Below are 14,805 nucleotides of genomic sequence, written 5' to 3'. Positions count from 1 at the left end.
GCAAATGATTTTTCATTTGGACATGGGACATAGGAGGAGAAATACCTGGGCTAAAGGGAGATATCCTCTATAAGGATGTTAGGGAGTATTAGAGAAGACAAGAGAACTGCATTCCTATTGGTGAGGGTGGGTGGGGGATTGCTAACTCTATGGCCTATGGAAAGACAATGCTAATGTTTACAGGCTTCCAAACATGCCTGTCCCCTGTACCACAGATGTATGGTACCTAGACCAGCATTCTCCAACAGAAATACAAATAAGCCACATTAATAGGTGTCATTTAAAATTTTCTAATAATCACATTTAAAAGATGGCATTATTACTGTTCAGGTATTTACAATGTTATCATTTAAAAATATAACCAAAATAAAAATTAATGATGTATCCTATATTCCTCTTTTCTATACTGAGTCTCTAAAATCCAGAATGTATTTTACATTTGCAACTCATCTTAATTCAACTGGCCACACATAGCTGATGACTACTATCTTGGGAAGGACAGATCTAGAACATGTATCAACTAGTTATTAAGGAAAGGCAAATCTGCAGTAAAGAAACTGCTTCTTATTATTCTGCAAATGATTAGCATAAATGAAGGGAAATTGCCTGTGTCGGTGTGCCAGCACTTGCAGGCAGCACCTCCTATCTCCCTGAGCCACCTGCTGAGGTAGATGTCATTATTCTGTATTTTCTGGAGAGGCATTTGGGCCTCAAACAGGAAGAGTGATTTGCCCAAACCACACAGCAGCGTTTTATACATCTAGCATATGAAACTAGCTTGATACGCCTCCAAATCTTTGCTATTAAAACTTCCTAACTTTCAGCGAGAGAGAGAGAGGAAATCATAAACAACACAATCAGAGGTGATTCAGGCTTGGCACTAGCTAAAATATTTTTATTCTCATTTATTTTTATATAAGAGCATTGAAGCCGGGACATGCAATGATCTGAGCCAAGCTCCCCAAGGACATCACTTCAGATCCACGATTCTTTGAAATATTCATTGAAGTAGGATTCCTGGGGCCACTTTTTCCCCAGAAGTAATTAGTCTTGGAGCTGAGGTTTTTTTTTATACGCAAAATAGAAATAATACTCTCTGTTCCATCGTCTACCAAAATTTCTTTAAATGAAGATCAAATAAGAGAAGGATGGAAAAGTATTTGTTGTTATTATTATTATTATTATTATTATTATTATTATTGTCATTATTGGGAGTTATTTTAGCCTGGAGTTGTGTTCCTGGATCAGAGGATGATTGCCTAATAAGCTATGAGAACTTTTATCCAGTGATTCATCCTGTGACCCAGCAGTGGAGAAAAGCTCAAGAAAATCAAACACCTTATTTTGACCTTGAAGATTCATGCAGAAAACTGTCATGGTGAAGGGTATTTCAGGAGATAATTATTTTAGCTAATGAGCCTTCTCTTCTCCTTTAGGGCCTGTCAGCAAACTGGTGGAACTACCGACACTTCCAACATCATGTAAAACCCAACATCTACCCCAAAGATCCAGATATTGACATGGGCCCGCTTTTTCTGCTTGGAGATTCACAGCCTGTCAAGGTTTGTTTAACTATTTTTCCCGGCACCAGAGAAATGTTCCTGGAAGTGGTTCCTAGAAAGGCTTCGGTGCTAGTCACGGAAAGATTGAGCTGAAAGTTTGGGCCTCACATGCCATCAAAGAGCATCTTCTTTTAGGTCCAGGACATAGATTTCAAATAACTAAATCTGGGTTAACGACTTTGTGACCCGAAAGGTTATCCAGTCTAACCTCCCACAGAAGGAAATATGATAATCTGCATCACCTAGCTTGAGCAATTCCAATGACACACGGGTCCCTACCCAGTGCTTATCACTACCTCTGAGGCAGCATAAGTCATGTTAGAAAGTAGATAACTGAGGCTGGCTCGACTCTTTGAAGTTTAGGGACAATACAGAGAGGTCAGAACATTCAATAAGCAACAGGACCACAAGCATCTAAACATCCAGTTATCTCAATGAATCTAGCCCAGTTAGAAGAAAATGGGCTATTATTCTTAGTTCATGTTCATTTTGGTGCATTGAGACATGAAACACACAGCTGAAATGCCTTGTAAGATACTGAGATTCCACCTCTGATTTGGACTCCTTAAGCAAAAACAAAGGGATAAGTTATCTCTAGAAATTTCTCCATTATTGATATTTTCAAAACTTCAACTTAAAACTGTCACACAAAAGGCTTTTTAAATTACCAGATGTTGTTGGAGAGAGTCTTCCCTAAACAGAGGAGATAGAAGGACCATCACCATGGGTATCTCTTCTCAAGGGGAACAATGGATACTGAGAGTTGGATACTTAGAGATTGCTATCTCCTGCTAGAAAAAAAAAATAGGATTGTTAAAAAATAAGAATAGAGCTCTGTCAATTGTTGCCTGGACCTATCCCTAGTACATAAATGAAAAATTTTGTGCAACTTTTTGAAAATAGGTTTTTCCAGATTTGGTAGATTCACCCTTTGCCCCAGCTGAAAAGGATACATTATGTTTGTATTTTAAAAACTTATTTGGCAGTTATCACAAATCAGTTGTTTTAGACAATGGCTGCATAAACAATTTAGCCTTTCCTGAGGTTTAGGAGCTTGCACTAGAAAAATGATGTGTTCATTGACCTAACGGTCCCCACAGAGCAAGAAGGTTTGTCTCATGGATGCTCATGAAGCAGCCTGAACCTCTCCAAAAGAGCTTCTGTAGAGCCACATGCAGTGCACATAGGCCTTTTCACAGGTGACCAAGATGATCTCTCCAACTTCTCCATCTGCCTTTGGAACTCATCCCTAGGTACTTAGAGCCAGTCTATACACTATGATTTTAAAACCACCATGCAAAACATCACTTAAAATTATTCAAACTCTGAAGTTTAGTGGTTTCACATCAAAACCCTTCTAATGAGTCCTGAGCTTTTCCTCTCTACAACTCTCTTCAAACATCAATTTCTTAACAAGTATTGATTGAGTCTTCTATGCCTTGTGTTCATGTCCTGCTCCTTCAGGGTAGTGCCTACTCACCTAAGCTGCCAGTTCCCAAACATTTCCACCTAGTGCCTATTCCTTGTCTCTCACGACTTAGATATTCTAAGGTTTGAGAGTAACTTCAAATTGCCATTATTATATCTCATACTCCTTTGGATTTGTGAAAGTTTTAGGAGGTGGAAGGACCAAATACAGGAAGACATCTACATAACGAGGAAGATTCCCAATGAGGAAACAAGAGTCCAACGCCCTTGTTGTAACCGAATGGACCTAGAAAAAATGTAGAATGGGTCTGAGTGATCATTCATTCATTTATTCACTCCTTTATTGAGTGTTCTTAAGTACTAAAGGTTCAACCATTACTTCTATCCTTCTCTCAAAGTATTTCATTTTGTGTCCTGAGTACAGGCCAAACTAACCAAAGGGAATTCTAGAATATGAACCCAATTCTCAGCAGTGAGTGCATTTTAATATTATGTGATATATATAATAAATAATGATTTCTGTTTTAGTCAGCTGTTTCACTGCTGTGACTTAAAGAACAACTTTAGAGGAGGAAAAGTTTATTTGGGGGCTCACAGTTTTGGAGGTCTTAGACCATAGAAGGCCAACTCCATTCCTTGGGGCTCAAGGTAAGGTAGAACATCATGGCAGACAAGTATGGTAGAAGGAAGCAGCTCAGATGACAAACAGGAAGCACAGAGAGACTCCACTCTCCAGATACAGCAAGCCATGCCTTAATTCCCACACTCTATCACTTTAGTTACCACTCAGTTCATCCCTATCAGGGGATTAGTTCATTGATTGGGTTAAGACTCTCACAACCCAATCATTTCTCCTCTGAACCTTCTTGCATTGTCTCACACATGAGATATTGGTGGACACCTGACATTCAAACCATAAAAATATATAAAATGTCTAATAAATATTATGTATATACACTACCATAATATCTTACAAATAGTAAATCACAGTGTGAGATCCACAATGAGAATACAAAAGAGGAAGAAGGGATACATAAGAAGAGCCATGTCTATATCTTTGACCACATGATCATTTAATGAATGTCCATTTGATAAAATAATGGAGATGGAGCCTGAGCCTAAGCAGAATACTAAACACTGCAGTCAAAGAAGAGCTAGAAAAACTCATCAGAAATGTCCTTTTTCAGTAGAATGCTACTTTACCTAAGGAGAAAATTTTCCCAACTAATTTTCATGAGAATTTTAAAAAAATAGTGATCACAATCTCCATAGTAAAATAGAATAATCCATCTCTATGTAAGAATTTCCTAATTAAAGAAAAAAGATGTCACAATATTGACTCCTATGCCAATTCTGGTTCTTCTCAGGTTTGACAGAAAATGAACACTATGGCTCTTTCCACAGAAATTTCACACACACACACACACACACACACACACACACACACACGCACGCACACAAGTGTCCTTGAGTGTGATAGCCAGAAATGTTGTCTCTTATTTTAGTTTTATTCTCTCTCCATTCAGTATGGCAAGAAGAAAATCAAGTACATCAACTATGAAAAGCAGCACCTGTACTTCTACTGGGGTGAGTCTCCACTTCCCTACAGTAAGCACTTGTCAAGCCACAAGACAGGATGAGAATCCTGTGACAGAGACCAGCCCCTCTTATTGTTCCTGAGAAGAGCAAAATTCTTATTTCAGACGCATGGGCATGAATTTCTGAAAAGAAAAATCAAAAAGCAAACAAGCAGTTTTAAGTGACATCTGATCACTTGGGTATTGGGCAGGGAGGGAGGGAGATCCCTCAAGAGGCAGGTTGGGGAGGCAGAATGCCAATCAAGGAGTCCTACATGCATGCAGGACTCTCATCTTGAAAGAAAAGAATACTGGGATTTGTGTAGGGATGAAAGAGAGGTGGGGAAATAATATCCAAACATTTACAGTGAGATGCCAGAAAAAGTAGAACTTGGGATAATAGTCACCAACAGAGCTCCTGTATGGGAGAAAGCTCTCTATCCCCATGGTCTACGTGGAGCTGTAGAATACATGATGTTCACGTGCGCACGCCACACACACACACACACACACACACTCACAGAGATACACACACCAGCATGTGGGCATGTTGGCAAGGCCTAAAAGCAAACTCGTTTAACCGACCAATTACGAAAAGCACATCATGAGCAAAGACTTTGCTCCAAGCCAAATCAAACTCATGTTTGCTCACAAAGGATGTTTTCAAGGAGCCCCCAAATCTGCTCATCACAACGTGATTGTACATTTTGGAAATAAACCCAAATCAGGGAGGGACCAAACATTGCCTGTAGATCAGTGATGTGAAACAGTGACAGCTTTTTCTCCCCAGGGCATGTCTGAAAATCTCTAGGGACACTTTCCTTATCCCAGTGGAGGTGAGGGATGGTCCTGGCAGGCAGTAGGTAGGGACTGGGATGTTGATAATGTTCTATGATGCAGAGGACAGCCTCACATAACAAATAATTAGCCCGCCCCAAATCAAACAGTGCTGAGGTTGAGAAACCCTATTGCATGTGATCTGACTTGTCCATGTTCAGGTCACTAGTAACCATCGGCATCATGCCCAAGGAGGGTGGCTGCTGTGTGAATTGTTTGAACCGTGGGGCCACCCATCACTGCTGTCAGTTCCATAACTGGAATTCAGTGTCTCAACCTACTCTCATCGTCTGACCTTCTCAACTGAATGTGAAGTTGTGCAGTAAAAATTTACTTTTGGAACTTTTCTCACAAATGTGCCTTGAACTCCTCTCTAGGTAGTTTTGCAATTATGTCCTTACGTTTATGAGGAATGAGAGAATGGCGTCCATCGCACCAACCACCCCTGACCCCACCCAGAGATGTTTTTTACCATTTCCTTCCTTTCATATGCCAGCTTAGCATCTTGGGTACAAGTGAGTCGTACTCAAACTGTCACAGAGAAGCAGAGCTGGACATTTGCCAAAGGCTGAAAGATGAATTTTATTCAGGCTGCTGCAATAGGGGAGAGAAACTTCAGTATAAACTGAGGTCAACTCTGCAGAAACAGAAGGTGGAAGAGAGGCTTTTTAAATGTCTGGGCATGTAAGGGAGAGCTGAAAGATTTTAAGAGATGGAGTTGGAGTGGGGGAGTTGGTCAATGTGATTAGGCTAGACCATCTGTGTCCGCTAACTGGCTCTTACTGATGTTAGTTTCCAGCCATCCCACAAAGACTAGGACGCAGGGGCCCTATGCTTTTTGATGATAACATTTCAAAGAAATGGCTCCCAGGTCTCTGGTTGTAGAAAATAAATCTCAAAGGAACAGAGAAAGGATTTATAATTGTAACTTTTCTAAAGCCAATTCCTCTAAGAAAAAGGGAGGTCAAGAGCTGATCCATAGTCAAGTTTTGGCTGGAAAAAAAAAGTAGTAAATTCTTTTGGCAGCATTGTCTTTGTCAGATAGGAACTTTGAGAGGATTGAGATCATCCCAGTCCTGGGCTCCTTCCTTATTCTGCCCGACACCAACACATTTTGACAGGACTCAATCCCATGGATCTGGAGGAACTAAAGAATTACCAGGATATGGGAAACCCTTCAAAGCTCACAGCGGATTTTCCGAGAAGCTGTCATCAAAAAATGATCCAAATCGTCAATGCTTTCCAAGCTGCTTTGAGGGCACTTGAACCTGGAGCCGATGACCAAATTCCTAGCTCAGCCTGGTAGACTTGGAAAGCATAGTGATGCCCTGGCTGGGGTCATGGATCTCCACCTTGTATTCTTTCTCAGGGCCAATGTCCTGGGGTTGGCATGGTAAAGAGATGGACGCCAACTTGCACGGGGGTCACATTCTGCTCATTTATTGGCCGTCTTTTCATTGTTGTTTTTCAGTTGGGCTCCCCCTCCTCATGCCTGTGTATTTCAATCTGCAATCCATGCAAGTGATGTACCTTCGAAGGTATTGGGTGGTGAGTAACTTGGCTCAGTGTCTAAAACTAGTCCAGGTAGAAGAGAGGAATGGAAAATGCTCAGGGCTCACCAGATGTAGCTTTCTTAAATAACGGGACGTAAGATTTGACCAATACATGGGTAGAGGGACTCAGCCCGATGAAGAAATGAAATTATGTTTAGTGCATCTAACTTTAAGTGCTTTTCTCTACAGGACATTGCCTGGGTCAGCAGCTTTTATATCCGCCATTTCATCACATTTGGCCCTTTCTATGGAATTTTTGGAACTGTGTTGCTCATTTATTTGGTCAAGTAAGAATATTCTCTTATATCTATAACCCAAATGATCCTCTGACTTTTCTTCCCACAGCTACTTGTGATTGGCAGAAATGGTGCCTACCTGCCCTGTTCCCTGGAACAGAGGTGTTTTTAAGTAAATGTGAAAAAGCAATAGTTAAATAGTTGAATGAGACAAGCTCCTTGCAGGAACAGTTTTCCCAATCTCCATTTTTTTTTTGGTCCAGTTTATTCCCAAGTAAAACATTTCAGTTTATCTATTTAGACATCATATTCCCAGACAAAATAAAGATAGGTCAGGAACTTTTTAAAGTTCTTTTGTGACTAGAGATTTTCTCAAATCTAAAAATGTCTTCTAATCATCCTTCTGCCTACATAGCCCTCCTCAACTCCCCAATTTATTCCTTCCTCATTCTGTTGCATTACTATTCTAAATCCTAAATAATTATAAGGACAGTAACTGCTACTGTGTGTCAGACCCTTTGTCAAAGTCTTTCCATGTATTGTCTTACTTGATGTAATCCTTGTGCTGTCCTACAATGTAGATGGTATCATCTTTGTTTTTCTGCTAAGGGAAGTGAAGCTTGGAGAGATTAAATCAACTTGCCTAAGGTCATAGAACAAGGAAGGGCCAAGGTCAGTGACAAGACAAAACTCAAACCCAGCTCTGATGACAAAGCCCGGTATTTTTATCCTTTCACCAGAGCTACAGAAATCTTTGCACTGCTCCCAGAAATGAGGAGACAGGGTAGATCTAGGGGCTAACTGGCTGAGTGTCAATTCTAGATATAGAGTATTCGAAGAGGAAAATGAATGACCACCATTTCATGGGAACTTTAGACTCCTTCATTTCTCCCAATGCTTGGCTAGATGCACCAAGGGTTACGTAAGCCCAGTGATTGCAACTGAAACACCCTAAAGAGTCATCACACCCTCCTTTTATTCCCCGAAAGGTTTCTTGAAAGTCCCTGGATTGCATATGTTACCCAGATGAGCCATATACCAATGAAAATGAGCACAGAGGAGAATCGCGACTGGCTCAGTACTCAGGTAATGATGGAGTTTATGAGGAAGAATCCCTGCAGCCAGGCTCACTTAGAATCTGATTTTCTCAAAAGACAATAGCTCACCTTCTTAAAACGCTTTCTAGGGCCCCTGGGAATCGTGAGATGCTTTGCTTATAAGTATACAAGCTAGGCATAATAATTATTATCATTTTATAAGATGATAAACTCTTAGATCACACAACTAATAAGTGATAGAAGTGGTTTGATTATTGAGTCTTTCATGCAAACCCAAGGTCTATCTATTACAGCCCAGCAGCCATATCTAGCCTACTCCTAGTTTTATAAATAAAGTTTCATTAGAACACAGTCATGTTCATTTATTTACATATTCATTTACATATTTCATGCTACTATTACAGAATTGAGGAGCACCTTTGGGAGTTTTGTATTTTGGTTTTGTGTGTAGTCTATTGATTTAATCATTAGTTAGATGACTGAATTTGAAATACTTATTATATCTTCATATTTCCATTTAGTAAATTGTTTATCAATGCCCTTAACCTATTGTGTTTCGTTTGTGGTGGTGTTTGTTTGTTTTAATACTGGGGATTGAACCCAGGAGTGCTTAATCACTAAGCCACATCCCCACCCCTTTCCTATTTTTATATTGAGACAGGGTCTCCCTACGTTGCTTAGGGCCTCACTAAATTATAGAGGCTGGCCTCTAATGTGTGATCCTCCTGCCTCAACCTTCTGAGTTGCTGAGATTATAGGCATGTGCAAAACTATTGTTGTATCTGGATATTTATATATTCCTTACTGTTTTCTATGATTCTTCATAGAGTAGGGATATTAATACATTGTCTGTAATATATGTTATAAACATTTTCCTTGTTGGTTCTTTGGAACCTTAATTTTATTATGAAGGGGATTTCTTAATATTTTTCTGTATCCCACTTGCAATGTACCAGAAAATATCTATGATGGTGAACCACTTAGTTTCCACATTTGCCTTATCATAATTCTGGCATAAAACTATATTAAGAAATTTAATTAAAATAATATATTACCATATCATGTTTATAACTAGGACATGAATTTAGCAAAACCTTCCCACCAAAACCTTCCCACCAAGTTTTTAGATTCCTGGTCTTTGAAATGCCCTCCATCCGAGTTACAATGAAGACAAATAAGAAAAACACTTCATACTTTTAAAAGTTGTTGTAAATCACAAAACAAAAGAGTTTTTGTGTGTACAGATTGATGTCTAGTGTATCTAAAGTTAAAAGTGTGAAATTTTAAAGTATTTATTTGTTATTAAATTTAAAATAATAACCAAACTAATGCATGTTAACATCAGAATGACAGTGTCATCCTACATTTAGTAGCCTATGGAAAATTCCACAGTATAACTATGAAAGAATGAGAATTTAAAAAGACAATTAATGTCTTATAAGCATTATAGAAATAATTTCAACCTTGCAGACCCCATTAAAATGTCTTGGTTACCTGGAGATCCTCTGAGCCCGCATTTCATTTAACACAAAGCAACTAGAGATTAACATTCAAAATGTCAACAATCCCAGCTAAAATTAAACCTTAAACAGGCACCAAATAAAATGAATTTATATGGATTCCTAATCTCAGCATCCTGAAGAAACCTATCAGTTCTCTATCCGGATCATGTTTTTTAATGCATAAAATAAAATACAGGCGATTATGAAGAAAACTGCTAATATTACATAGCACTTCTGTGCAGAGGCCTGGGTTAGGGTCCTTGAATGCCTTATTCCTCATTTAGAAGTGTTTTAAGTCCCCTCTGTGTAAATGGTGACCTACCTCCAACAATCTCCATCATAATCTTGCAGTCCCACCTCCATCTGCCAAAGTCTTATTCACAACACCTTAACCTTCTTCATCTAAAGATCAATAGTGATTGCCTGCTCACGTCCTATCTACTCTTTCATATCTGTTGCCTCATTTGTACTTCATGGTAAAATATTTCATTGCCATTTTTTTGCAGTTAAGGTATTTTTTAAAATTTTTTTATTAGTTGCTCAAAACATTACAATGATCTTGACATATCATACATTTGATTTAAATGGGGTACGTAATCTTAATCTAAAATAGTAAACTCCTTGAATTTTGGGACTATGTGTCTCTTATAGACCTCATATTTTCTTATGCAGTATATTCAATAGCACTTTGTGGTGGTTGACTGAATGACAGAATAAATAAACATTTTCTTAATTGGACACTTGGACTTATTTGTATCTAATGTAATCTTTTTCTTTACAGGTCTTGGCCACCTGTAATATTGAACAGTCTTTTTTCAATGACTGGTTCACAGGACATCTGAACTTCCAAATCGAACACCAGTGAGTAATAGAAATAATTCATGAATATGCAATGGTATTCACTTTTATAACACCCCAAAATATAGTTCAGAGTCCTTCAACTGAAAGTCTCAGCAGGAAAAAATTAACCAGTATTTTCTGAAGGCTGCCAGTTTCTGTTAGCTTCAATGGTAACAGAAGGAGAGAAGAAAGGAAGGAAGACGATATAACAATTATGAGAAAATGGAATGGAATCTCAGGTGTCAGTAATTTAGTTTTCTCATACATTCATTCTTAGAAATTGGTGATTGTGTGTGTGTGTGTGTTTATGTGTGTGTGTGTGTGTGTGTGTGTGTGTACACATTTTGTTTGCTGGTAAAACCAAAAAATAAAATAAATCATACCACTTGAGTAAACAAGTTGTATTGAAATGTAATCACAATTTAATTTAAATATCTATCTATGTTGAACCAAAGTTACAATAACCAACTCTTTCATATCTGTTGCCTCATTTGTACTTCATGGTAAAATATTTCATTGCCAAATGAATTCTAGTCCCTTATGCGATTTCCAAATGGTATATGGCAATACTTTACCAATGAGTTAGTTAGGTGGACAAACACTAAAGAAAGATAAAATGATAATAATACCTGGAGGGTTGATCTCCCCAGAATAGTCAGGGAAGACATTTTCCATGTCTTCTTTATATAAGCCAGATGCAGAGAAGAAAAGAGATCTTATACCTGTTCATGTGATCTTATCATCCTTTCTTTTACAGTAGTCTTTAAAAATCTTAGCAAAACAAGAAAGCGTTATTGTTCATGTTTCCTCAAAGAGGAGGTTAAAATCCAAGAAAGTTACCGACTGAAGAGTGAAAACCTTGGATAAGACCCAGATCTCCTAATTTCTTATTTCTGTCTTAAAACCCTTCCCCATGTACTATGACTAGACCTTAGTGAATACTCACCTATTCATGGGGTAGAAATTAGATGGATAGAGAGAGACAGACATAGAGACAGGGGGTGAGAGAGTTCTTCAGCTCTCCTCGGTAGTTCAAAATGATAGACAGCCCCCAAATAACCATATTTGATGGAGCTAATATTCCTTCTGTTAGCATTTCCCAAACATTGCCACCCACATGGCTCTGGCTCACAGAGGTGTTAAGAGATGAGAGCGTCTTGGCAAGAGTGCTTGAACTTCCCAGAAGTATTGAGCAAGGTCAAGGTTGGGTCTACATTGCTAATAGAATTGTATTTGGTAATACAGGAAAGAAAAATCCTTTGGTTTTTCTCTACACGCCTAAGCTTCATGTCTCCTGTCTCTTTCCCTAGTCTGTTCCCCACAATGCCGCGCCATAACTATCACAAAGTGGCACCTCTGGTGAGGTCACTGTGCACCAAGCACGGATTGCAGTATGTGAATAAGCCCATGCTGAAGGCATTTGGAGATATCATCAGGTAATAACATCACTTCTCTTGGCTCAGACCTCTCATTTCCCCCTCACGGCCAGTCCCCAGACTGTTCACTAGCTCATGAATCACTATCCACCCAACATCCATTTACTAAGGAGCACCTGTGAGTCCAGCACTAATACCAGAGTCTGCAGGGAACAAAAACTACAGCAATAATATGTCTCGCCATCCTACTCTATTTCAGGCTTCTTGAAACCAAGGCTTCATATCATTTGTCTTTGCATCTTCCCTAGAGCTTTGTGCAAGCTATTGAATTTGGGTGGTAGGAGGGACTCTCAAATCTTCTGGTCCACTACTGCCAGCTCAGATGCCTGCCAGCTCTAGTGGGACACTGTGTGCAAAACAGATGAGTGACAGGCTCTGAGTAGTGAAACCAGAGGAACTAAACATCCATGCTAATCCTGAGCCCCTTACAGAGTTTCCTACAATGCTGGGCAAATCAACAGTCAATGGTCTGTGTTTAGTAACTTTTTCTTTTAAAATTGGGTGGTGGGGGGAAGTACTTTGAAGAAGGCCAACAATGCCAGGCCTGTTCCTCATTAAAAAACTGGGTCTCATCTGACCCCTATCTACTGTCCCAGCTCAGACTCTCCATAATTCCCTCTTCCCTCTCTGACCCTCAAATTCCCTGCCTCTGGATATCTTGTCCCTTTGTCACTTTTAATTTCCACCTGGAATGTTCTTTCAAATAACCACCTCCTTTCATAAGGTCCTGACAATCCCCACTCATGCTCCAAGGCTCATCACTATTTCCTTTTCCTCATGTTGGTCTTCACAGATCTTCAAGACTAAAGCCACCAGGTGCTTTTATAGCACCTAATTCTCCTCATTGACGATCTTTATCCCAACCATGATCAAGAAACTTATTGTATGATAAATTATTTAATGCATGTCTCCTAAGCTGTACCAGGAACTCTCTGTAGACTGTACTCACTCCTCTCCATTGCTATAGACCCAGAGTCTAGAAAAGTATGTTCCTCACTAAAAACCAGGATAGATAGAAACATTGGTATATAAGTGTATGGGAACACAGAATAAAATGAAAACAAAATTCAAATCTTTCCCATAAAGGAAAAGTGGAGTCACCTGCTAAAAATAATTCAGTAGTTTGTTGACCTCTTCCCTGGTCAACAGAGAATGACATTTATCAGATATAGCTGCAAATGACATTACCCTGAACCACGCAGAGGAACTCAATGTTGCATAAAGAAGCTCCTTTTCATTACAGTCTTACCTCCTGATTTTTTTTTCCTTCCTTCCACACAGGGCCTTGAAGAAATCTGCAGCCCTCTGGATGGATGCTTACTATGAATGATGCAGAACCCTTCTTTTGATTGTGTCTTTGAAGTGGGTTGGTGAATGTGCAAGAGTTCTTCCCTGCTTATCTGGGAACTAACTAGCACCATGGGGATACCTGGGTGTGCCAGGAACGTGAATCCCAAGGATATACCTTGACCCCTTCCCTGAAGGTCTTCTCTGCAAACAGGAAGCAGAAGAAACAAGATGACTTTGGCCATCGGAGCAAAAGGGAAATGGGAGCTCACTCTTTTTATTTTTTAAATTAGAATCTTGAAATTAGTCCTACCAACAGACCTTACTCAGATCATCTCAGTCAAGGGATATAAGTACAGGAATAGGTAAAAGTTTCACAAATGAACTGGCCAAAGGAGAGACATCTGATGAAGTACTTTAGGAAAAGGTGCAATCGCTCTTAGAAGGAAACCACTTATTTAAGAAGTCTGTTGAAGCACAGATTTTTGCTTATTTCTTTTCAAGTATGTGAACTCCTTTTTCTTTAAAAATTGATCAAAATCAACATTAAAATATCTTTCAGTATTCACTTCAGACTTTCAATCTTGCATCCACCTATGTGTATACATACATCATGTTTCCATACGGAGAAATTAGAATTTCCATAGGATCTCTTACAGGAACTTTCAGCCTCCAGCCTAATAGCAACTGACCAAGCAGCTCTTTGTTGAAAGGTGTCTTATAATTGGCTGAAAAAATAGACTGTCCCTTAAGTGCAAAATGGGGTTGCATCCTCCCTCATCACCAGAGCAGAACTACTGTGCTCTCTTAGTGGGTCACCCAGATGAAAGAAAGAGCTATGTCAAAGCACTTTGGTTTAGCACCAAATTAAATGTGTCTTAAGAGAGTTTTCCCTGAGAGTTTCAGTGCTAGAGAAACGAGTGGACATGCTCAGTTCCCAGCGGTGTCTGGAGTCTGTGCTTTTGTTCAGCTATCCACAAGGGTATGACCTTAGCTGCAGGGAGGGAAAGTCTGATCACACAAGCTTCCTTCCCCAGCTCAAAAAGAAAAAAAAATCAGCCTTATTGGTTTATCTGTTGTCTGAAATTCTACTGGTAAGCATTCACCCCTCCAAACCATGTAAATAAGGTTTGGGTTGTTTGTTTCTTAATTAAATCTCTAGTGAAAATAACATTTAAAAATCCTGCACAGCTCCTAGGGAATGAAGAACATACATAGCTAAGAAAATAAGAAATGGTCACCTGGGAGCAACAAACGTTGAAAGGGTCGTAATATCAAATAGGGAAGTTGGGCAGGGGATGAAAAGAATAAAAGACTCTGGTGACCTCATGATTCTTCCTAACGGTTCTTCCTATCAGATCTGCGGATAATTTCTCTTGCCTGAACTCAGGGTTGCAGGAGGAGGTGGGGTCCAGGGCTGGCTTTCTCTCTCTTACCTGGTCCAGTTCCCAGAGATTCTCAAGCACTGCCTGTTCTCCTGGTCCTGGAA

At 39.4% G+C, this 14,805-nt stretch overlaps 1 protein-coding gene across 1 annotated transcript in view; it reads left to right on the top strand.

Moving 5' to 3' along the window:
• The window catches only part of LOC101973650 (fatty acid desaturase 2-like protein FADS2B), a 30,804-nt gene extending 16,920 nt beyond the window's left edge, over positions 1-13,884 (top strand). Inside the window, exons 5-12 of the mRNA XM_005331600.5 lie at positions 1,437-1,562; positions 4,517-4,577; positions 6,876-6,952; positions 7,147-7,244; positions 8,183-8,279; positions 10,535-10,614; positions 11,904-12,029; positions 13,311-13,884. Coding sequence (XP_005331657.3) covers positions 1,437-1,562; positions 4,517-4,577; positions 6,876-6,952; positions 7,147-7,244; positions 8,183-8,279; positions 10,535-10,614; positions 11,904-12,029; positions 13,311-13,359 — 714 coding nt within the window. The 3' untranslated portion in view covers positions 13,360-13,884. The remainder of the gene's footprint in view (positions 1-1,436; positions 1,563-4,516; positions 4,578-6,875; positions 6,953-7,146; positions 7,245-8,182; positions 8,280-10,534; positions 10,615-11,903; positions 12,030-13,310) is intronic.
• Positions 13,885-14,805: the final 921 nt, after the last annotated feature.

The sequence above is a fragment of the Ictidomys tridecemlineatus genome, chromosome 4 (genome assembly GCF_052094955.1).
Source record: "Ictidomys tridecemlineatus isolate mIctTri1 chromosome 4, mIctTri1.hap1, whole genome shotgun sequence".
Lineage (NCBI taxonomy): Eukaryota > Metazoa > Chordata > Mammalia > Rodentia > Sciuridae > Ictidomys > Ictidomys tridecemlineatus.
The sequence above is the reverse complement of the archived record's forward strand: the minus strand, read 5'-3'. Positions and strand labels throughout refer to the sequence as shown.